This window comes from Hoplias malabaricus, chromosome 12 (assembly GCF_029633855.1).
Source record: "Hoplias malabaricus isolate fHopMal1 chromosome 12, fHopMal1.hap1, whole genome shotgun sequence".
In the NCBI taxonomy this organism is placed as follows: Eukaryota; Metazoa; Chordata; class Actinopteri; order Characiformes; family Erythrinidae; genus Hoplias; species Hoplias malabaricus.
In genome coordinates, this window is record NC_089811.1 from 19,302,685 (window position 1) to 19,327,035 (window position 24,351).

Consider the following 24,351-nt stretch of genomic DNA (forward strand, 5'->3'; position numbering starts at 1 on the left):
TGTGTACTATTTCAGATCTTTAAGTTGACGTTTGCCCACGTGGTAGTTTTTTAAAAAACATAATCACATTATTTTTTTTAATTAATGACACCTTTAGGTTTTTAGTTATTCAGTAATTCTCAGGATGTTTTGTCTACCATGGTTTGAAAATCAATCCGTTAAGCAATTGGGGTGACCATAAGTGCCAGTTACTGCCACAGCTCTGGCATAGCTGCACTTATAATGTCTGTTCAGTAGTACATTTAGCCTGCACTTTGGCTCAGGGTGTCTGATTTCCTTCTTCATTTCTCAACTTCCTCAGACCTGTTTAGAAAGTGGGGCCATCCATTTCTTTAGCCCCTGGTCTGTTTATTCATTAGACTTCTATGGAAGAATGAGTGCTCAAGCTCTCCCTCTCTCTCTCTCTCTCTCTCTCTCTCTCTCTCTCTCTCTCTCTCTCTCTCTCTCCCTTAAAAATTTTACCCCACTCTCTCTTTGTCATGTCACACTCTTGGTCACACTTTCATGGTGAAGGCATGAAGCTGAGCATGCTGTTGATGCCTGAGTAGGTGCCAGACGGGCAGTTAACTCCTGTCCACTCTCACTGCCTCATGGCTTATTGGCACTGCACTTCTCCAAGTTCTCTCTGCCATGTTTGGTGTTTTTAGCTTTTTATTTTTTTTCCACTCACACCACTCCTCCTATACTAGCACCTTCAGCCCAGCACTTTACTCCCGGTCAAATTCACTGCTGGCAGCAATGAATAAATCTCCCCAAACAGGAATTGGGTGTAACGTGTTATCACGTTGAGCTTGTTATTTTTGGGTGGAGGTTGTGCTTTGCAGGGAGCACTGCAGCTGACGTTTCAGTTCACACTGCCCACAGAGGAATCGCTGCTGTAACCATGCAATCCACAGAAGTCTTAGTTAAATGGTCCTTTTGTTAAAATCAACCCTGGTCAAATGATAGTCTTTGTTGGTTTTCTAAGTGAAATTAGGCAATACTTTTCCTACAAGGAAGATAACATGACACTACAAATTTATTTTAGGTGTGTGTGTGTGTGTGTGTGTGTGTGAGTGACCAGTCCCTAATTTAACATGACTTTGTCTAGAACTGAACAATTTATTAAGAGTTTTAAAAAGAACATGCTCATGAGAAGTTATGTTGGGTAGTGTTTGGTGGTGTCAATCGAATAAAATATTGAATTGTGTTAATAACAGTGATATACTGTGATTAATCGTGATAAATCTACTGGCCAGTCCATTGAAAACCTTCCTGTACAGCATATGTTCTAGTGCCCAAAGGTTTGCATATGGTTTCACATTACGTGAACCGAGGAAGTCTCTAGTGACACCTTAGAACACGTTTGAGTATTGACAGCTCATTAGAGACACATTTTTAATCCTCCTTTTGTGACTGTGGCTGGGGTTCTCCATGTGTGCTTTGACTCCTCTTGTCTACAGTAATTAACACAAGGGCAGGATTGAGCTTTGTTAATTAACGGTAAAGGAATAACTCCTCAGGGCCACAGGCACCCTTAGGACCGGAGCTGAGTCACTGCACTTGATTTGATGTGTCTCTGCAAACTCCTGACAGAAAGTCATTGGCCCCTTTAGCCTGCTTTAAAAAAAAATACAACACTGACTCAACCTCAGGGTGAAGAAACACAATTTTAGCCCAGGTACATTGCATTGCGAATAGGTACTGGAAGGCTTTCTTCCTGTTAAGATAACAAGTCCAGAAAAGGCAGCCATTAGTTTTTTATTTGCCATTCAATATGGGTTGCTAAGCAGTGGAGATATTTAACAATTGCCAATCTTTGGGCAGTGATGTTCTGCCAGATCTCTGAAATATCACTCTAGCAGTCTTTTATTTAATTGTGAAAAAAGAAATAATAAAATAAATAAATAAATGATAATTGATAAAGATACAGTCTCATTCCCTGCTGGTTCTAGATGTTGTAGACAAACCCCATCCCTTCCTGCGCCCCTTGCTTTCAAAACAGTGCAGTGAATTACACTCTGCAACTATAGGGGGAGCCTGGGAGCAAAAATACTATATTTTCCAAAGTGATCATAAATCTTATTTCAACTCCAGGATTTTGTTGTTTTTCATTTGATAACATTTCTGCTTTGGGGTGTTGCAATTATTTACCTTTTTTTCTGGAGACTGTGGTGTAACTTTAGGGAACACAACTTGACAGTAAAACCACTGGTGTACTTTTGAAGGGACATTTATGCTTGTTTGATTAAATATCAAAATAAGAGTTTAATGTTTTGCCTTATTGGGCTAAATTTTGCTCAAATGCAATGTAATGCATGCAACTTGTTTACTGCTGGAATAGGTGTCTTTGATTATAATATGACCCTCTTCTGTAAGATGTTCCCCCTTGTATTAAAGCTTGGCATTATGTTTTAATTTTTTTTCCCCCTTCGGTATAATTAGGCTCTGCTAATTCCCCTCAGAAAAGGCTTGCTGTGGATAAGAGTCCCATGGATAAGCCAGGAGAGCAACAAGACAACAATGCCTCTGAGCATAGTGGTGTACTCAGTGACTTTTTGATGGATAATATTTAAAAGACATAAGTATTGTTGGGTTATAGTCTTGATTGCCATATTTAAATTTGGTTCTATTTCTGATCTTTCATTTAATTCATGTAGACAGTCTCTAGGCTGCTGGGCTATCATGGAAAAGCAGGAGAAAAGTGCAGGACATAAAGTTACATGGGGTTAAGGGCCCCAGACTGGTCCAACCGCCAAACTACATTTCAGTGAAACAGCCAAGGCTTGTAAAATACGGCAGTGCTTCTACTAAAACTGTTTACCTGACCATGCTCTTTGTTAGTAATCATAGAACTGAGCCTCTGTTTCTTCACTTCCTTTCTGAAGGATGCCAGTTGATAAAGGGAGCATATATTCCAGCTTTAGTCAAGTATTTTGAAACCTGAAGCATTGAGCCACTCCTGAATGTTATGGAAGTTGATTGCTGAGGTTCCCCTTGGAAAGTTTCATGTCATGTTCAACTGATCCTGCATCATATTTCAAGTTCAAGTTCAAGAGGTTTATTGTCATTTCAGCAGTATACAGTGTTTACAGTACACAGTGAAACGAAATAGCGTTCCTCCAGGATCAAGGTGCTACATAAGACAATACACAACATTAAAGTGCGACTAGTGCAAAGCTAGTGCAAACATAAAACAGTGCATACGCATTAAAGTGCAAAGGACATAGAACATAAAACAATACACAACATTAAAGTGCAACTAGTACAAATCTAGTGCAACATAAAACATTACACATTAAAGTGCAAAAGATATGCCTAAGAAAAATACAAAACAATGTCCCTACAGTACAATACAATGCAATGTAATACAAGACAAGGCAAAAACCATAAGTACGGAGGGGGTGAGGGAGAGAGACACTGCAATTTAAAGTGTATTTGTGCTGTAAACGGTAACTGGATGTAAACATGATGTAAACCGGATATGTGTAAACAGTACACTCATTTACAGTCCTACAGACCAGTGTTTGCGTGAAGAAGTGTGTGTGTGTGTGTGTGTGTGTGTGTGCTTCTTCAGTCCAGTCTCAGTCTCTAGGTGTTTAGGAGTCTGATAGCATGTGGGAAGAAGCTGTTACGGAGTCTGGATGTGAGGGCTCGAATGCTTCGATACCTTTTTCCAGACGGCAGTAGGTTGAAGAGTGTGTGTGAAGGGTGTGTGTGATCTCCCACAATGCTGAGTGCTTTGCGGGTGCAGCGGTGGTGTAGATGTCTGTAATGGAGGGAAGAGATACACCGATAATCTTCTCAGCTGTCCTCACGATCCGCTGGAGGGACTTGCGATCTGCCCCAGTGCAGTTTCCAAACCAGACAGTGATGCAGCTGGTCATGATGCTCTCGATGACTCCTCTGTAGAAAGTGGTGAGAATTGGAGGGGGGAGATGAGCCTTCTTCAGCCTTCGCAGGAAGTAGAGACGTTGCTGGGCTTTCTTTTTGAGGTTATTTTGATGTATTTATGGTCACACTGAGAAGATATTAAGATAGTGACCCGAAGCCCCTGTGACCATCACATTTTCTGGCAGCCTAGGCCCCTTTAAAGATGTGAGAATTTCTGTATGAACATATAAAGAAAAAGAATAAATATTTAAAAATAAATAAATAATGCAGTTAATAAGCAGTTGCTGGACTGAGGAGCACATCAGAGGCCTCTGTCTCTCTGGGTGATTGTTTTCAAAGTGGAAGCTCCATGTAGGCTGGTGGAAGCTGTGTAGGTTTTGTAGGCTGCATACAGAGAGGTAATAATAAGAGGCTGATTGTGAAAATGGGCATCAATTATTCTGAGTACTGCATTCTTGCCTGCGTAAGATTAGTCATGTGGGAAAGTTTTTTTTTTAATTCCCCTCAGTGTACTTCTCAAATAAAAAGCAAAACTTTTAATTGACTGACAAAGTGTTTACCTGTTATACTGGGGCAGGTTTGGCCTAATGGTTAGAGGACCAGGCTTGGTACCAGAAGGTTGCCAGTTCGTTTGGTCCCCAGGACGATGCAGGAACATCCATGTCCCTTGAAAAAGTTACTGAAGCCCCAAACACTCCCTGGGTGCCAAGGATGGCTGCCCACTACTCCGGGTGTATGTTCACTGCCACAAATGGCTTAAATGTGGAAGACGTGTGTGTGTGTGTGTGTGTGTGTGTGTGTGTGTGTGTGTGTGTGTGTGTGTGTGTGTGTGTGTGTGTGTGTGTGTGTGTGTGTGTGTGTGTGTGTGTGTGTGTGTGTGTGTGTGTGTGTGTGTGTGTGTGTGTGTGTGTGTGTGTGTGTGTGTGTGTGTGTTGGACTTTTGATTAAAATATTTGATTGAGTTAATCATAGCAACATTACACCTTGATTAATTGCAAGTATGCAAATTGTAAATGGTAGTATTTCCTTTTTTTTATTTTGGAAGGGAGATATATGGAAGATAAATGAATGGAGATAACCGCGACCCTGAAATGGAGAAGCGGAGAAGAAAATGATGATGATGATGATGATGAACGGAGATAGAAACATAAATGTGAAGACTGATGTGCACTACAAACCAATTAGAGGAAACTGTTCTTTTCACTTTATATTTAGTATTTCAGGATAGTTTTTATGATATCTTAATTAGAATTTCTCCATTTAAAAGTTTTAGAGAGGGAGTTAAAATCAAACACAATGAAGCTTAGACACAGCTTTAATTGAGAAAACCTTGGCACGCATATTCCAGCTTCAACAAATTTACAAGAGATAAATATGTGGATTAAGTGAGGCATGGACAAAAACAAGTGCCAAACCTTCACCAACAATTATTTGTGTGCATGTGTGTGTGAGTGAGAGAGACAGAGAAAGAATTAAGGTGAGATCTACACTATACTGCCAGAACTATTCACTCATTTGCCTATGAATTTGATTGATATCCCATTCTTAACCCATAGGGTTTAATATGATGTTGGCCCACCCTTTGCAGCTATAACAGCTTCAGCTCTTCTGGGAAGGCTTTCCACAAGGTTTAGGAGTTTGTTTATGAGAATTTTTGTCCATTCTTCCAGAAGCGCATTTATGAGGTCAGATACTGATGTTTGGCGAGAAATCCTGGCTCGCACTCTCCCCTCTAATTCATCCCAAAGGTGTTCTATAGGGTTGAGGTCTGGACTCTGTGCAAGTTCTTCCTCACCAAACTTGCTCATCCATGTCTTTATGGGCCTTGCTTTGTGCATTGGTGCACAGTCATGTTGGAACAGGAAGGGGCCAAGCCCAACTCCTGATAAACAACTCCACACCATAATAACCATAACTCCACACTTGGCACAATGTAGCCAGACAAGTACCATTCACCTGGCAACTGCCAAAACCAGACTCATCCATCAGATTTCCAGGTGGAGAAGTGTGTTTCGTCACTCCAGAGAACGTCTCCACTGCTCTAGAGTCCAGTGCTTTACATCACTGCATCCAATGCTTTACATTGCTCTTGGTGAAGTAAAGCTTGGATACAGTGGCTTGGCCATTAAAACCTATTCCATGAAGCTCTCGATGCACTGTTCTTGAGTTACATGAAGGTTTGGAGGCCTGTTCACTTGTTCGCATCTGCTGACTCCACTCTGTCATTTTACCTGGCCTACCACTTTTTCTGAGGAGTTTCTGTTGTTCACAGTCACTTTTACTTTGCTGTAATACCATTGTCAGTTGAATGTGGAATATGTAGTAGTGAGGATATTTCATGATTGGACTTGTTGCACAGGTGGCATCCTATCATGGTACCATGCTGGAATTCACTGAGCTCCTGAGAGCAACCTATTCTTTCACAAATGTTTGTAGAAGCAGTCTTCATGCCTAGTTGCTTGTTTTTATACACCTGTGGCCATGGAAGTGATTGGAACACCTGAATTCAATGATTTGGATGGGTGAGTGAATACTTTGGCAATATAGTGCTGTTATAAGATGTAATCCATATTTTAACATAAAAAATTGTTTAATCTACCTTGTGAACTCAACAGTAGCAACACTGTATTAGTGTATAAGTTTTAATTTTGCTTATTAAAACCACTAATACGTTTGTAACCTCTTTAAAAAGAGTGGATTATGGGAGGAAGTTGTGGCCAAATTTGGTAAAATTACTATTTTGCATTAAAGCAAGTAAAATGTAAACGTTTTCAGATTAATCACATTAGTCCTGCATCGTGCAGCTGTCTGCTAATGCTGATAACAGGATGACTCATGGAGAGCATCTCTGCTTACTAAATGTCTGTAATCATGGCTTTTGGGCCATCACTCAGCAAATGTCAGACAATCCGTTTTTTTCTCTATCTTCATGGTTTGTGTAGGTGTCCTATATCCTTCAAGTAACTTGCGTGCATTCTTCTAGCCATTGTCGCCAGCAGTTTGCTATGGTAATGTCGGCACAACCGGCATAGTGCGCAATACTTCAATAATACCATCCTGCTTCCTGAAGCCCCATGATACGACTCTTCTTCTAGGGATACTTCGCTTGTAAAAGATGCTAGTAACACAACAGCACGAGTCAAAAGCTTAAACAGGCACAATGACACAACCTTATATTGTTGGGTACAGAGATAAGGTACGCACTTGTTTACATCATGCAATTGGCAAACGTGAAACTTCAGTCATTCGCATGTCTCACTATATCAAACCTAGGTCCCAGATAAGGAATAAATGTAATCTTGGACAAAATTGCAGTAGTAAGTTAAAAGTGCAAGACTGTAAGGACCTGCATCTGTATGTAAGGTAGTGGTGTCATTAATTTCATGCCAAGACTGATTTTAATAGAGAAATATGCCTAACCAGAGTGTCCTAACAACTGGCCTTAAAGCCTTGCAAAGCCTTACAGCTACAGCTTCATTATGAAAACATGTAAGACCCAGTGAGAAATCTCCTCTGTTGACTTTCAGTCAGACCCATGGGACTAAAGATCCTAGTTATTTGGACAGTGCTTGAATTCTTATTGTGATTTTGTTTCATCACGGGCTATGGCATTTAATTTAATTACTTCACATTCCTGTTTTGAACTGTGGTAAATCTGTTCTTTTGAGTGGTCTGGAGTCAAAATCCCCCAACCTAATGCCTCAGCTGGGTAACATAGGAGTACCTCTCTAGATTCTACAAAGAATCTGTGTCTGTGGCAATTTGTTTTCCTCATTTTGTACTGCTGGATGAACAGGTGCATGGTAATCTTCTGTTCCCTGCTCCCGTGTTTTTGGCCACAGCATCCTGACATATCAATCTGTTTATAGATAAGTTCAGTGTCAGGAGATCAGTCCTGCCTCTCATTCCCCTTCTAGCAGGGCGTTGATGTTTTCAATTAGGACGCTAGAATTGTCGCGCAGCTAATCTCATTGTGGGCTAATCCACGTCCACTCCCCCTAACCCCACATAGCCGCCAGCACTCCATCCGTCTCGGATTAGCCAGAGCCCACGTGGTGGGATGTGTGGCGGGCAGTAGTAATCTCATGCTTTTCCAGAGGCAGGATTATTAGCTGGATCTGAGCTTTGTTCTGCCTTGCATTGAGGGACAGATTATGTGCAGCACCAGGTGTTGGAGAGGCTGTGCAAATGGAATGGTGGTTGTAGCTGGGGGCTAATAGTAAGTAGGTTAATGAATTAGTGGAGCGATGAAAGGTTTGGCTTAAAATATACCCGCTGAAGGGGCCGCATGTCCAGAAAGTTTGAAAGCCCCAGGGTTATACTGCCCTCATGGTTTCCAGTGGTACTGCTCCGTTCCATGCCTATCTGGAAGATTTTAGAAAGTGTTCAGACAAAATAAAAGCAGAATCCAGACAGAAGGCTCAGTTCTTATCCATATCCGCATTTACATTTGAGCATAAATGATGCTTTACTGTGACCTCAAAACATACCCAAAATATTTCTGAATTTAACATTAGATTTACCAACACATTTTCCATCTCATATCACCACATCCAGCACACATTTAGCCTTTTTTGTTTTGACATTCATTTTTTTCAGTCTTTCACTGTTGTCCATTATAACATGCGAGGCCACACTAGTTCTCTCACAAAATCTTCTCGCAGTTTTGGGCTTGTAAATCCGCTGTAATATCTGCCTCGCAGCCCCCTGGCCCTTGTGTTGACTCTTAGCAGATGTTAGCACTAATGAGTGTGATGTGTGAACGTGAGAATTAATGTAGCCTCGGGGAGCACTGGGAGGTCCTACTGTGGGCTCAGAACCACAGAAAAGCTGATGTCATTGTAGCCTGCTGCTGCCAAATAACAGAGTCGGAATATTTCAGAATAGAGTTCTCCTAAAGGGCTTGGATTGAGCACTTGTTAGAAACAGCCAAACCCAGCATTTTGCAAGCTGCAGCCAGTCCCTTCTGGAACAATTCCCCTCTCTGTTCCCAAAGTCTTTGGATCTGTCTTTGCATTTATGTCTATGCGCCAGCTGTTTCACTGTCCTCTTTTTCTCCTAATTTATACAAGCTCTACTTCCCACCTGCTCTGTGTGCTCTTGTATAGCTATTATCTATGGAAACCCTGAAGGGCATGACAATTTTTTTTCAGTTACCCCTCCAGGCTTCAGGGAAACAGAGCAAAACAAATCTTAAGTGAATTTTTAATTCCTTCAGTGATTCTGTAATTATTCAAGCAATTTCTTTTCTTGCTATCTTATATGTCTCTGTACATTTTGCTTATACCACTCAATGTCTTTGTGCCCAGTTTTCTGAACCTCTGTTTTCCTTCCACCTGATTAATTTCTCTTATCTTCGCTGCTGTCAGTTCTTCTGGCTCTGCTTCCTTCCCACTTCATGCTCCCTCTTATCATTTACTCATGGTGCTTTTTGTGTGCTCCCTGGCAGGAGCTCGATAACTCTGACAAATTCAAACAAAAACAAGGGCAAAAGAAAAAAAATCTATACTAATAAAAACAAAATGAAGTGAGCTTAGTGGGATTAAGCCTTGTAGATGCCCTTTTAGACCAGCACACTACATTAAAAGCTTTGCTGACCCGTTGTCATGGTTTCCTGGAGAAAACTGACGAGCCGCGGATTGTGGAGACCCCACTGACCTGCTTTATTCTTGCCTCTGTAGAGCCTTTGGGAGCAACAGCAGCTAATGCCTCTTTCCCTTCAGATCCCTTCCTAGCCATAGCCACCAGACCCAAAACAACACAGGTGGGCAACACAACCTGGCTGGCTGCATTTTTGCCATGTGACCTAACTGCCTGCTGACCTGAATTTGCTGATGAGTAGTTCTGGCTCATCAGCTGAGCCGTGAACCACAGAGTTAGGCTTTTTTTTTTTTTTGAGGAATGGCGTCTGCCAGAGGAGTAAAGAACCAGGCAAAATAAGTAAGATGGTGAAGTAAAGATCTTAAGTTTCTCCAAACCACACAGTGTGGTCTCTCTGACCTGGCGGGTCCTTCTACTACTGCTGTGGTTTTAAGAAAGCATCTGAAGGTTTCTCTTGTCTGCTGTGAGGCACTGTGCCAATTCAGTGTAGATCCTGCTGCTTCTGTGTTACAGGAAGGATCTAGAAGCTCAGGTTCCATGTGGCTTGTGTATTATTGATCAGACAAGAATTTGGGCATGTCGGGTTTCGGCACTTCAGTCTTTAATCATTTACGCTGCCTCATGCTCTGACACATGAACATACAGGTATAATCTTTACACACACTCTTACTCACTGTGCAGAACATTTTTTTAATGGAATATAAACAAATTTAAAGTCTAATAAGTATATTTAAGATTCACTTTGGGAATGTTATATTATATAAATATTACATATTTCCCTCACTTTTTTGAGGTAAAATTAGGATGAAATATAGGGACACATTTTTGAAAACCAGAAGGCAGAACCAATAACCAAGGAATTACATTTTCTAAAGGAGAAGCCTTATTAACAATGAAAGATTAAAACAAAAGATTTCTGTGTTTAATCGTTCATTTTGTATTGTATGTTCATAAATGATCAATTTACACATATCCTAATCTGTTTTCAATTCCAAAAGCTTCTCAAAACAGGGCCAGGATCTAATCTGCGATTGACTGCTGGAGATAAGTTTGCTAAATTGTTGAATTGTGCTGGATTTGAATTTACAGAATTCGAGTAGACAGAGTAAGTGTGCATGTTTGTAGTTATCTGGTTAAATTAGTCTACAAAAGTTTTATATGTAGGTATATGTTTATAGAGGGTATTTACTGTCTGCAGCAAAGCATATCCCCTGCTTTGTATGTGGACACTACGTTTACCTTGCACATGACCCTAAAACTGCTATTTAACTTGCAAATTCAGATTGAATAAAACTGGTTCAAAAAGCCTAATACATCAGGCTTGTCTTTTTAATAAAAAAAACTTTAAAACTTTAAAAACTGGCCCTGTTTTATCGCTAAAATTATTCCTCATTAAATAATGTTGAATATTTTATCATATTCACAATGATAATCCATGGCAATGGCCCTACCGTGGCCCACAAAGACACATCAGATTTGAGGGTTGTTCAAATTTTAGAAAATTCTCTGTAAGATTTCAAATCAAAATTGCAAATATGTGTGCCACTAGAATAAGACAATTTCTCTTTTTGATCTTGTTTATCTTGAGTGAAATAAACAGTCAGTGCCCTGACTTTGCAATTCAGCTTTGCAGTGGCAGTGTTCCAAACAGGCAGATTCAAACAGCCAGGGATTCATGTCCCTTCAACTTGTAGGGTGTGGCTTTGGAGTCATAGGTCAGCAGTGGAGGAGTAAATAGAGATGGACTTCAATGAACATGAATGTGTAGTTTCATAATTTAATCCACTGAATTTTTTTATGACGTAGAAAAAACTTTTTATTTATTTTGTATTTATTATAATTATTTGTACACCTAATATTATGAATTGCATTAATTTTTAATTGAGATTTACTGGCATTCCTGATCCAGACCTAATCACACAGGATCAGTACCTGGCATTACTATTGCTATCAAATCCTCACAGATATGGCCCATTATATTGTAAATCCTTATCAGTAGATTAGAAGCTGTAACTGCAGCAATAGAGGGCACACTACTCATTAATGCCCTTGATTTTTTTATTTTTTTTTTTATTTTTATTATTATTTTTTTTTTCTTCAGTATGTCTAGGCGCCTCATGTAATCGTTTTGTTACTATGTGTGTCTCATTATGTTATTCACAGCATTTTTTAAGAGGTGTTGTAATAAGAAGCATATAGCATAGTGGAAAATCGAGATTAAGCTTGTTTTTGGGCATTTTTTTGAAGATAACTTAGTGGACGTACCTGAGGATATAAATAGACTGTGGTGAAGCTGACATTTTAAAACTAGTCAGTCCTGACAGGCACCTCCACTACAAAGACATGGGTGCCTAAGGTCACTGTCCTGAATATGTTACCATTTACGTATTACAAGTATTATTTGGGTAGTGTACTTCATATGCCGGATGAAATAATCCTCAAACTCTATTTCAGTGCTGTGTGCCTTTCAGGGAAAACACTGCACCTAAATTATGTAAATCTGTGGCAAGTGAAGCAAAACTTACACATACATTTTAAGCAGTTCTTCATTCAGAAAAAGTCCAAGTATTAAAGGAGGAAAGAGACTTTTTTTTACCATAAAATAAAGCTAAATAAAATAGCAAACAGTATTCATATATGTAATTATAAATAAATTTTTTCATGAGATGAACATCTAAACTGCTTTTTTTATTTGAAGAATGAATCAGAATGGGTCACCCACAAAGAGGTGGGTTTGTTTAAAATTGTTGGGTCGCTTGGAATTTCTGATATTGCCAGGCCATAGTGTAATGACTGTAATGAGAATATTAAGTTCATGCATTGCCCATATAATGAGCATGTTTTACATTGTCTATATTAGCGCATAATGGAATGGCGTACATGACATCTGTATGGCATATGCCGTATCTATATGGTAACATAATGAAATCTAGACAGTGTTTCAGAGGGGATTTTTGATTTGTTTACTACCACATTTTCTAGCTGCAAAGTGCATTCTGTATAAGAGTTTGTTATTTGATTCAGAACCTAGTTAACACATGAAAATGTTCATTCTGGTCTGGTTTTGCACACAGGAATCTATAATTTTCAACCTAATAAATTGTATGTAAAGGGCAAAGCTGAAAGACAGATGGATGTCTGCGTTTTGTTGTGATTGGCAAGTCCCTTTGGCCAATCTGGCCCTCTGCAGAGTTTACCCTTCTCGTTTAGTTTCTACTCAGCTCACTTAGAACCAACTACTCTCTTCCAGGTACAAGGTACAAAATTTTGCCTACTGAAAAAGCATAAAAGCAGAGCTCCATTAGGCTCCTTGTGAGTTGTCTTCATAGTGCAAGGATGGACAGAAAAAACTTTGATATAAATGTCTGTCATACTGCTTATCTGATGTGATATTTCTGGTGGTCAGCCAGGTTTTGCTTAGCAATTACGTTTTTGTTGATTCTTTATTATGCAATCGTCTTATTTCCTCCCACAGTCCAAAAACACATGTTGGTAGGTGGTTTGGTGACTCAAAAGTGTCCGTAGGTGTGAGTGTGTGAGTGAATGTGTGTGTGTGTCTGTGTTGCTCTGTGAAGGACTGACTCCAGGGTGTATTCCCGCCTTGCGCCCAATGATTCCAGGTAGGCTCTGGACCCACCACGACCCTGAACTTTATAAGCGGTTACAGATAATGAATGAATAAATATATTGGTGTGCCACAGTGGTGCAGCAGGCAGTATCACAGCTCCAGGGACCTGGAGGTTGTAGGTTCAAGTCCTGCTCTGGGTGACCGTCTGTGAGGAGTTTGGTATGTTCTCGCTGTGTCCTCATGGGTTTCCTTTCTTGTGCTCCTGTTTGCTCCCATGGTCCAAAAACACACATGGGTAGGTGGATTGGTGACTCAAAATTGTCCATTGTTGTGAGTGAATGTGTGGGTGTGTGTTGCCCTGCGAAAGACTGGGAGTGTTCCTGCCTTGCGCCCAGTGATTCAGAGAGGCTTAGGGCACCGCGACCTTGGATAAACAGTTACAGACAATGAATGAATGATTTAGAGATGATGGTTTTGATGTCAGGGATCATGAACATAGCATATTAATATTTCATTTTTAGGTGTTTTGTTTGTTTTGTTTAATTAAGTGACCATTTTTAATAATATGGTAGTTACCAAGAAATGACAAGAGTTGGAGAAAGTTTGAATTTTGAATTACATTTATATGTTACACAAAATAAAAAAACTAAATGTTTTAAAACATGTACACCTAATATTTTTAGTTATAAGTTATTAAATAAGTTTACTAAATACGTTATTTAGTTAATTCCAAATGCTTAACAATTGCACAGCACAAATTCCAAATCCTGAACACCTTGCCTTTCACTTCAGTCCATCATTTATGACAATTCACTATGCTTATATCCCTGTTGATGTGGGCTCTTGAAATGCAACTCAGTATTAATTTATCTGTCCTGCAGGATCCATCAGTGGCCAAGGTCAGTGGCGGAAGAAAGAAGACTGTCTCTTTCAGCAGCATGCCATCAGAGAAAAAGGTGAGCAGCGCTGCCGACTGCCTGGCCTTCATGCAGTGTGGCTGTGAGCTGAAAAAGGTGCGGCCAAATTCACGCATCTACTGCCGCTTTTACACCCTGGACCCAGAGCAAGCCTGCCTACGCTGGGAGCCCTCAAAGAAGGATGGGGACCGTGCTCGACTGGACATCTCTGCCATCCGAGAAGTCCGCACTGGCAAAAGCACCGAAACCTTCCTCCACAATGGCCCACTGGAACACCTGGCTGAAGAAGCAGCTTTCTCCATTATCCACGGGGATGAGTACCAGTCACTGGACCTGGTGGCACTGTCAGCTGATGTGGCCAACATCTGGGTGACGGGCCTGCGGTATCTTGTGTCTCACCCAGGAGCCCTGGCTGGGGGAAGTGGAGGAGAAGGCGGGGTTGGAGAGGGAAGCATTGGGAGCCAGATGAGGAGAGACTGGCTGGCAACGGAGTTTGCTCAGGGAGATGAAGATGGACATGGGATTGTGTCTGAGGACGTAGCAGTGGCCACTATCTGTAAACTATGCCCTGGCATCAGGGAAGCTAAGGTGAGAGAAAATTTCAGTCAGAATTTATCACCTTAATAAAAATCATGGGTGGTTCTTTTATTAGAGCAATGTGGTTCCCACAAGGTGCCCTAAGCCTACCCGGAATCACTGGGTGCAAGGCAGGAACACCCACGGCTCTGTATTACCCAAGCCGCCTCTGAGTATCACCATTCAATCAGTGTTAGGTTTTGTTCTGTACAATCCTGCCTTTTTTGGTGATTTCTGGTGGTGGAATATCACACCTGGCCCCTCTCATAGACTCTCGCATTAAGACTCTTTTTTCAGTTCTATGGTCTATGGGCTCACCCCAATGTGCTTTCATCATATACAATGTGAAGCATGTTCTAAATGGCCTCCAAGTCTATACCCTACACTGATTAATGTCAGGCACTACCCTATACGGAAACTTTACAATTTTCTTTATTCTGGAGCTCCTGCACCTAAAAAAAAAAAGTTTGATCTCCTCGACCAGCAGAAAAATACATGACGGTGGGAGTGAAGGAATAACCCTCCTCCCTCTATGCACAGCTAAAGCACCTAAGCTCCCTAGGTGTTGGGGATGGTTGCCTGCCACTCTGGATGTGTGTACAATACCCCTAGCGCGTGTACATGTGTGCGTTCACTTACAATATGATACATTACACTAAAATAGTCGCATGCATTGCTCTGAGGTTGATTTACTGAATATTTCTCATTTTAAAACTTTGTCATTGTCCGTATGAGCCCCACAGAGATAGAACTCTGCTATCTCCATTCACACGCTAAAAACTACATATACCAGAGTGATAGCACTGCAAAGTTTCATCCATGGGACACACAGCTGTTCTGTATATGTTTTTAGAGTAGCTCTGCGTCAAGATTTAGGAAATTATTACTGTAAAAATTACGAAGTATTCCACACTGCTTTAGTTAAACTTTGGCAATTTTAAGACAGCTAATAGCTACTTTCCTTACTGAGGAGTTGGCAACACTGTTGGTGATTAATCCATGGTTCATGTGCATCATGAACTGTGGTGGGCAATCAATACCTGTGATCAGTTTTACCACTGCTCACAATTCATTGATGTTTGTTCTGTTTTTCATCTTGTCATCTCAATTCCAAAAAAAAAAAAAACATATAATGGAAAATTAGAATGTGTCATTAAAGCTCGATGTGAAAACTGCACAAACGATTGAAAAATGTAGTGCTGGAGCTGCTCATTAAATAAGAGAGTGTGAAATATTGGGTTGTGAGAGGTGGTCCATTAACCTAAACAGAACCTATCATAGAGTGCAGGGTTTTAGATGGGCAGTTATTCCAGAGCCCATCTCCCTGCATAACTGCTCAGCAAGGCTTATTAGCCACAGTGGCTTTGGGGGTTTGAATCCGGCAGCTGCAGGGACACTGAGTGGATGTGTGTATATGTGTGTCTGTGTCTGGACAGCTGAGGACAGGAGGAGGACATGCAGGAGCCACAGGGCCATGTCTCTAAGTCTTTGTGACAGGGGGTGTGAGGCATCTGCTTCATGTGGCAAGAGAAGAGAGACAAGCAAAGACAAAGAGGTCGAACTCAAAGGGCAGGAAATTGTGCCATCCATGCTGCTGGCGGTGTTTGTTTCCTCCCACTCCAGGCTGGACTCTGATCAGCGATATGCATGGCATAGGCGTATTATGGTGGAATTCTGCTTTTTTTCATTTTGGGCAGGATTCTCTTGCAAAGACTTGATCTAGTATGAGATGGACAAGAAATTTGGGGGGAAGGCAGAGTTGTGTTGATTCATACGCCCCATTGTATCTCTAGGACTTATATTACTTTATTTTACACAGTTGTATAATGAAAGATTTAGGAAGATTTCCTTTAGGAAAAGAGAATATTATACATTAGGTATTCCCTGGACTTTAAAACCACTGTTGTAACTTTACACTGTTTGTATCATTAGTGGCCAATACTGTACCTGTACCACACAATTTTTGTGATAGTAACTGTTGAGCTATATTAAACATGATAATTTATTTAAAAAAAAATCTAATTAAGTATTAATACTATGTCCACTAACAACAAATAACCATTTTTAAATTGTCTAAACCAAAATTCGCTCTTATATTTGGATACAATGTTATCTCCAAGAACAGAAGAAATCAGTGCACATGCTTTTGAGGCACTTTCTGCTTGATCGAACCTTGATGGATGAAGGGTTGACAGTTGACAGTGCATTTCTGAAAAAAAGTTCCACATAATTTTTTCTGTCTGTTAAATCACTGAAAAATAGTTGAAAATGTACCTCTAGCATCACAGGTACACTTTTAGCCATTAAGAAACATACCAGTTTTCACCACAAGGGGCGATAGTCAGGGAGTCATTCAGAGTCAGTGAAATGGGCATTGCCATACTCTCTAAGGAGAGTCTGAGTCAGATATGTATTTATTTGTTTGTTTGTTTATGTATTTATTTATTTATTTATTATCCTTAGAGGCGTCTGGAATTTTTATTATTTTTTAATGTTGCAGTTCTGGTACACCTTAATAGCAGAAAAATGCAATTTGAGGAAAGGATCTTTTCTTTTATGATTGAAATGGTACAAGTGATGAAATATATTTTTCTGCTGTTTTGGTGTGTTGCACAGGCAAAAAAAAAAAAAAAAAGAGAAAAAAAAGCTGTGTGGAAAACCACAGATAGAACTGCACCGTTAGGACTTAGAGGTTTTTGTTTTCGTTCCGTACATAAGGAATATAGTAACAAATACATTCCTCCTGCTTGCCATTTTCAAACTACTACATTTTTAGATGATTTTGTTTGTTACATGATTGTCATTTTTAATATTTAGCAACAGACAAAAGACTGGGTTCATGCTTGACTTTTGAATGGAAATTATACATCACACAAAATGCTTTTTTTTAAAAAAAAAAAAATACTTAAAACATTGCAACCAGTTCCGCTGCTGGGTCTGAATTAGAATTTCCGTTTTTAAGACCTCATGGGAGCTTTTTCTGTTTCAGGTACGTCTCCGCTTTAAAGAGATCCAGCGTAGCAAGGAGAAGCTGACATCCCACGTGATGCTAGAGGAGTTTCAGGAAGCTTACTGTGAGCTCTGCACTCGACCTGATGTCTACTTCTTGTTAGTGCAGTTATCAAAAGACCGGGAGTGCCTGGACACACAGGATTTGCGTCTCTTTCTGGAGACAGAGCAAGGACTTTCGCTGGCCACAACTGAAGGCTGCCTAGAGCTCTTGCGGCGCTTCGAACCCTCTGCTGCAGGCCGTGAGAAAGGCCTCCTGGGCCTTGATGGGTTCTCCCGTTATCTACAGTCTCCAGAGTGCCAGCTGTTTGATCCCGAGCATCAGTTTGTATGCCAGGATATGACCTTGCCCTTGTGCCACTACTACATAAATGCCTCCTACCGCTCCTACCTGCTGGACGATCAGGTGCATGGCAGGGCTCATTTGGAAGGGCTCATACGAGCCCTGCAGACTGGATGTCGATGTCTGGAGCTTGGGGTGACAGATGGCCCTGATGGAGAACCACTTCTGGGGGTCGACCATGGACCTGATGGTAAACATCATCACCACCACCACCATCATCATCACCTCCACCACAGCCCAGTCACTCTGCGTAGTGCTCTTGAAGTAGTCAACAAGTACGCCTTTCTCACCTCCCAGTATCCCCTGCTCATGTACTTGTGTCAACGGTGCACACCTGGGCAGCAGCGTACTCTGGCACAGCATCTCAAGAAGGTGTTTGGAGGCAAGCTCTACAAACCCGAAGCCCTGCCAGTCAGCCTTGGGGGTCGTGCCACCACCCTCCCATCTCCTGAGCAACTAAAAGGAAGGATTCTTCTAGTAGGCAAGAAGCTGCCTCCAGAAGAAGAGGGCTCTGAGGGTGAGGTCTCGGAGGAAGACGAGGAGATCGGTGGTGGAGGCCCTCTTGCTGGTCGTCGAATGACCATTCCAGGGGAGGAGGAGCTGGGAGTAGTCCTGGTTGTTCCCCCTCCGCCTCAGCCAAGGAGACTCCGCTTGCGTCGGGAATTGTCTGATTTGGTGGCGGTGGCTCGCACGGGGAGTCGTAACTTCTACACCCACCGGGCCAACACCCAGCAGTCCCAGCAGCCCTCTCCACCTTCCACCCCTTCCACCCCCAGCACCCCAGTTCCCCCAGAACCCCCTTTCTGGACTCTGTGCTCTCTGGGTGAGGGTGAGGCAGGCCGGCTGGCTAGCGAGAGCCCGGAGGAGCTGGTGAGCTTCACCAAGCGTTGTCTGACACGGGTAAGGCCCAGCACTGTCCGGTTAGACTCCAGCAACCCCAACCCACAAGGCTACTGGAAAGGAGGTGTGCAACTGGTGGCACTCAACCAGCAGACTCCAGGCGCCATGCTGGACCTCAGCCGAGGCCGCTTCATGCAAAATGGAGGCTGTGGCTATGTGCTGAGGCCAGCTGTCATGCGAGACGAGGTCTCCTACTTCAGTGCACAGTCACAGGGTTGCGTGCCCGGGGTGCCACCACAGACTCTCCGGGTGAAGGTTATTAGCGCCCACAGCCTGCCCAAACCACAGGGATCTGGGGCCAAGGGCGAGGTCATCGATCCATATGTGGTTGTGGAACTGCATGGGGTTCCTGCCGACTGTGCTGAGCAGAGAACCCGCACTGCTGCCCAGAACCAGGATGACCCGCTCTTCGACGAGACCTTTGAGTTTCAGGTGAGAAAGATATTGTTTAGATATAACATATTTGAAAACCTGGACATGAGAGGGTTTTTGCTGACAAGCTGTTTTATTTTCAAGTGGGAGTAGAAATATGCATACAATGTGGTGTACAAATAACATTTAAAAGTTATTGTGTTATTGTGTAATTCTATAATGACAGACTGTAGTTCACTTGTTCCTCTGCATACTTTCTCACCGCAGAGCAGGTATGACTTGGGTGGTGCATCATTTTCAGTGCTGCAGTGACACTGGTTCTTTGTTAGTGTGTGGTGGACCAGTTAGGTCAGTGTGTCTAACAGAGTAGACAAAGTGTTTAAAAAAACTATAGGTGAACTGCTGTGTCTGATCCACTCGTACCAGCGCAACTCACACTAACACACCACACCACAACATCACTGTCACTGCAGTGCTGAGAATGATCCACCACCCAAATAATACATGCTCTGTTCTGACCATTGAAGAGCAGGGTGAAATGGGGATAAGAAAGTATGCAGAGAAACATGTGGACTACAGTCTGTAATTGTAGGACTACAAAGTGCACTTGTATGGTCAGTGGAGCTGATTAAATGGACAGTGAATGTAGATACAAGGTAGGCGTTACTTATCCAGTGATCCTCCTTTGACACTGACATCTTGTTGGTGTGTTACCATGTTACTCTATTGAGTATTATATATATATTATATAAACAACTCCCTTGATGGTTTTACAGTACCTTGTCAGTGTCACTGTAACTGTAAGTGTCCTGTTTCTAAATCTGTAAATCTCAATCTCAGTCGGTGAGAAAATCATTCAATTGTGCCTTGTTAAAATTAAATCACCAACACACTACAGTATGCATTATTAACTTAGCACTGCTCTTAACACTATCTCTGCACAGACCTGCACACTCCTTAATGTTTTATCAGTTATACACACTGTTTGTTTATACATGTCATAGCTCTATAATCTCAGTTTTATAAACTTTAGAATAAGTCAGAAAGCACATTGGGGAACATGTTGTTGAAAGCTGGAATGGTGTCATGTTAAAGTGTGACAATAGCAAAAATATTATTGCTCAGCCTAGTCTTGGCATAAACAATTAAAGCAGATCTGAGTAAGCGCTACAGAATGGCTGAAGGCCAAAGCAGTTCTGAGTTCTGACACAAGACAGACACTGACTGTAGCGCTAAAGCCACAGCCAGGATATCCATACAGAGGATACCTGGAGTCACCCATCTCCTCAGCCTGCTGCCAAATGCTCATGAAAAATAAAGAGAGCTTTAGTGTGCATGAAGCTTTAGAAACGAAAAAAGACTGTGATCGATTTAAATATGATTATGAAGTCAGTTCCTGTGTTGACTTGCTGTCAAGACATTTGTCTCTTGGAACACTGAAGTACAAAGATTAACAAACCCAAGCAGAAGACAGTGTAGCATATTCAAAAGGACGTATATATTACAAATGACCAGCTTGGTCTGTGTTTATCCTATCAGTGTCAAAGATATAATCCCTTAACAGAATGTTATTTCAGTTATGATTCTTAAGACTTATTATTCAGTAACTATTATAATTATTTGCTAACTACTATAAAAGCACAGTGACCCTGAACTGGATAAGTGGTTACAGATAATGAATGAATGAATGAATGAATACTATAAAACCAGGGTGGTTGGTTCAGGTTTAGGATGTAAAAACTCATTCCCAGGGTTTTGCATGCATTTAAAAGATTAAAGACGGTTAAGGCCTTATCAAACTAAAACAATATATACTGTTAATTATTAAAATATCACAATCTTCTCTTACTTGAATTGGCTGTAAAAAAAACAAAAAAAAAAAAACAAATCTTTTTTGGGGGGGGGGGTTCTTTTGTGGTGTGACTTGCATTATCATCATAGCAACTAATAAGTAGCATCACGTCCTGTTAGTAAGAATAGTAAGAAAATGTGCAGTAATTTAGTATTTTGTGTACTAGACTACTGAACTCACAATTTTAGCACATAGTTTACAATGCATAGTATTAGTGTGTTGGACCAGATGGTATTTTCATTTTAATCTTATGTCAACCCATGTTACTTTCTGTGATAAAAACATGTATATATAGGGTAAAATATTGAATCAGCATCAATCCATAACCAAAAAATGAGCAGAACTGGTGGTAGTAGATCTCAACTCCTTACAGCCACATTATTTCCTTTATAGTATGATCCCGAACAATTGTTTTAATCTCATTGTTATATATACAAATATAAAATGTACTTAAGATTACTGCTGACCTATGTTGTAAAAGCCACAATGAGGCTAATGGACACGACCTGTTATTAAGGATTCAGCATAATGACGCAGGTGTGGGTGCAATCGAACACAACTCTGCCCAGACCTGTAATTAGGGAAGAATAGCATCAAAAGTTAATGGCTTGCAGCTTGCTACTGCTAACAGTGCCCTCAGATCACAGTTCAAGGCTGGTGTCTAGATCACTTGCTAGCCCACTCCTCACACGGGGTGCCAATTTCCTGCACAAATTTTCTTTCCAACAGACCTGACCTTTCTTTAACTGAGACCTAATTATGATAGCTTTCCAAGCTTAGCACACTGTAATTACAAGATGCATATGAGGCCAGTCCTGATGATTAACAGGAGCGTGCTTTACCTTTGTGTTCTCACAGGGTTGACTCATAAACTAAATAAAAAATACATAGGCTTTTACAAGTCACAGAGTCTTCCTTTCCATGTAATTGTGTAGAAACAAAAAGGTATTTGGGGTATTCCATATGGTTTTTCATATGGTCCAGTTTTACTTGATGTACAAGAGCTAATGTTTTTTTTTTTTTTTCACTCAGGTTTCCCAGACCCAAAATTGTTTGCAAATTGTACACTGTACACTACACAATCTATTGAGGTTTATTTTTGTTTGTTTGTTTGTTTTTGTTTTTTTTCAATTATTGGTACTACTAGACTCAGCCTTCACCTTTCCATTAAAGATGTTGAGATCATGGTTCATTACATTGGTTTTAGGGTGTTTTCACACCTATAGGTCATTTGCTCTGGTCCAATTCAATTCACGAGATTGTATACTTGGAGCATTTTCCCATAAGTTTAGTTTGTTTTCTCACAGTCATGAATCAAAACGCATCAAAATGCATCACAACAAACCATGTGTAGATGTTTTTGCTTATTGGTCAGACCTGTATGGGGCGGGACCAAGAAAGTTCATACAGGAAGAAACTCCTGTATGTTTTGGAGTCGTGCATAATGCAAAGCACACCTTAGCTCATACTTGAGGAGATCTTCTGATATTTGGGTCGGATCAAGGACGGCTGACACAAACTGATCCAGGGTTCATTTGGGACCTCTCATGGGTCTCTGTGAGGTTTTTTGGTCGGCATCCGGGTGTGATTACTGCGTTCACACCTGCACAAACGAATTGCACCAAAGGTGTAAATGAACCAGTGTCCGATTTAACTGGACTACAAATTGCAGGTGTGAAAATGCCTTTAGTTTACTGTAATTATCTGTTGTATGGCTTAATCTTTAAAAAACGTCATCTCTTCAGCATATTCAAAACTCAGTTCCCAGAATCTTAGTAAACACTAAGAAGGCTGCTCATACCACCCCAGTGCTCTGCCAGAGTCACAGCCTTACAGTTCCTGCTGTTGACATTTAAAACCTTGCATGGCCTTGCTTCTGCTCATCTGTCTTTTCTCCTATATCTCTACACCTCTTTTTCCATAAACTAACGTCATCTGATTCTGATTTAGGTTTAGGTTTAATTTTGTGAATGACATGTCCTTCAGTGTTGTTGGCCCCAGGCTTTGGAGCTCATCACCCTCTTGTATTCACTCTTCTTCCTTTTATTCCATCTTCAAAGCCGGTGTCAAATGGTATATTTATATATATTTTACTCAATTTTAAAGCATCTTTGGGTATGTGAACAGTGCTATATAAGTATTATTATTTATATATATTATTGTTATTATTATTACATATTGGACATGGGTGGAATAACCTTATTGTAGCTGCACCACAATTCCAGAGTCCTGCTTTGGATCACTATCCGTGAGGTGTGTTATCTCCCTGTTTGCATGGGTTTCCTCCAGGTGCATTGTTGGGATAATTCAGCTAACCGTGTCCTGGCAGGTATTCCTTTTAGGATTGCTCATTCCAATTGGGGTCAGCCTCAGGAGTCATAATCTGACCAGACTGGTGTAGAAAATGACTCTTTTTGACCTGTACTGCTGCAGAGTTTATGCTCCTTTACATTTGCAACAGATCATACTCTTTTTTTTTTTCCCTCACTGTGGATAAAATGCCACTAGTTGATGGAGCCAGGACGTTTTGTCCTTAATGATCGGTCAGGGTGAGGGTATAACACATACATGAACACATACTTAAACAGGTGCATTGCTACTAGTGCAGTATAATAGATGATTGCTGCCTATTTGTTTTCCTCTGGCCTTTTTCCACAAAGTACATTCATCATAGAGAGGATTGTATCCCTAATGATACCAATCTCTCAGCATCTGTTTTGGTGTGTGTGCCCTTATTTCTGTGTGTGTGTGTGTCTTTCTAAGGATCCTGTGTTAATAATGCCTTATACATATATACAATAATGTTAATAATGTGTTAATAATGTTTTATAGATATTATATTGCATTATAACATTTGACTTTATAAAGTCACACACTCATATGAATGTGTTATGAATGTAGATGTGTCTGTTTATGAGTAATTATACAGGCTTATAGTCATTGAATCATGACATAATCAAGAAGTGTTACCTTTTGGGTTGTTGTTTTGTGAGCTCATTCTTTAAGCTTTGTGTTCTTTTTTCCCCATAAGTGCTGCATCACCTTTCTCTAGCATGAATAAAGCATACATACACCCCCCACCCACACCCATGCACACACACACACACACACACACACATACATACACACAGAGCTTACTCACGTCTCAGGGTCTGCATGTGAGAATATTTATCATGCATGAACTACATGCTTGTATATGAAAGAGGCCATTCATTAAAGGTGTTTAAATCAATAGTTTATTTTGTGTTGAAGTGTGTATGTGTGGTTGTGTACCTGTGGTGTGTGTGTCTAGGAAAGGGTGGGATAGGCAAGCTCCATAGGAACATGGTAATTGGTGTCA

General features: G+C 40.9%; 1 protein-coding gene across 3 annotated transcripts in view; it reads left to right on the forward strand.

The window, feature by feature from the left end:
- Positions 1-24,351, forward strand: part of plcl1 (phospholipase C like 1) — a 117,170-nt gene that overhangs the window by 74,273 nt on the left and 18,546 nt on the right. For all 3 annotated transcript variants that reach the window (XR_010804646.1, XM_066686235.1, XM_066686236.1), the window contains 2 exons: positions 13,924-14,547; positions 17,525-19,219. Coding sequence is in view for 2 of the 3 variants with exons in the window: in XM_066686235.1 (XP_066542332.1) it covers positions 13,924-14,547; positions 17,525-19,219 (2,319 nt within the window). In the remaining variant the exon portion in view is untranslated. The remainder of the gene's footprint in view (positions 1-13,923; positions 14,548-17,524; positions 19,220-24,351) is intronic.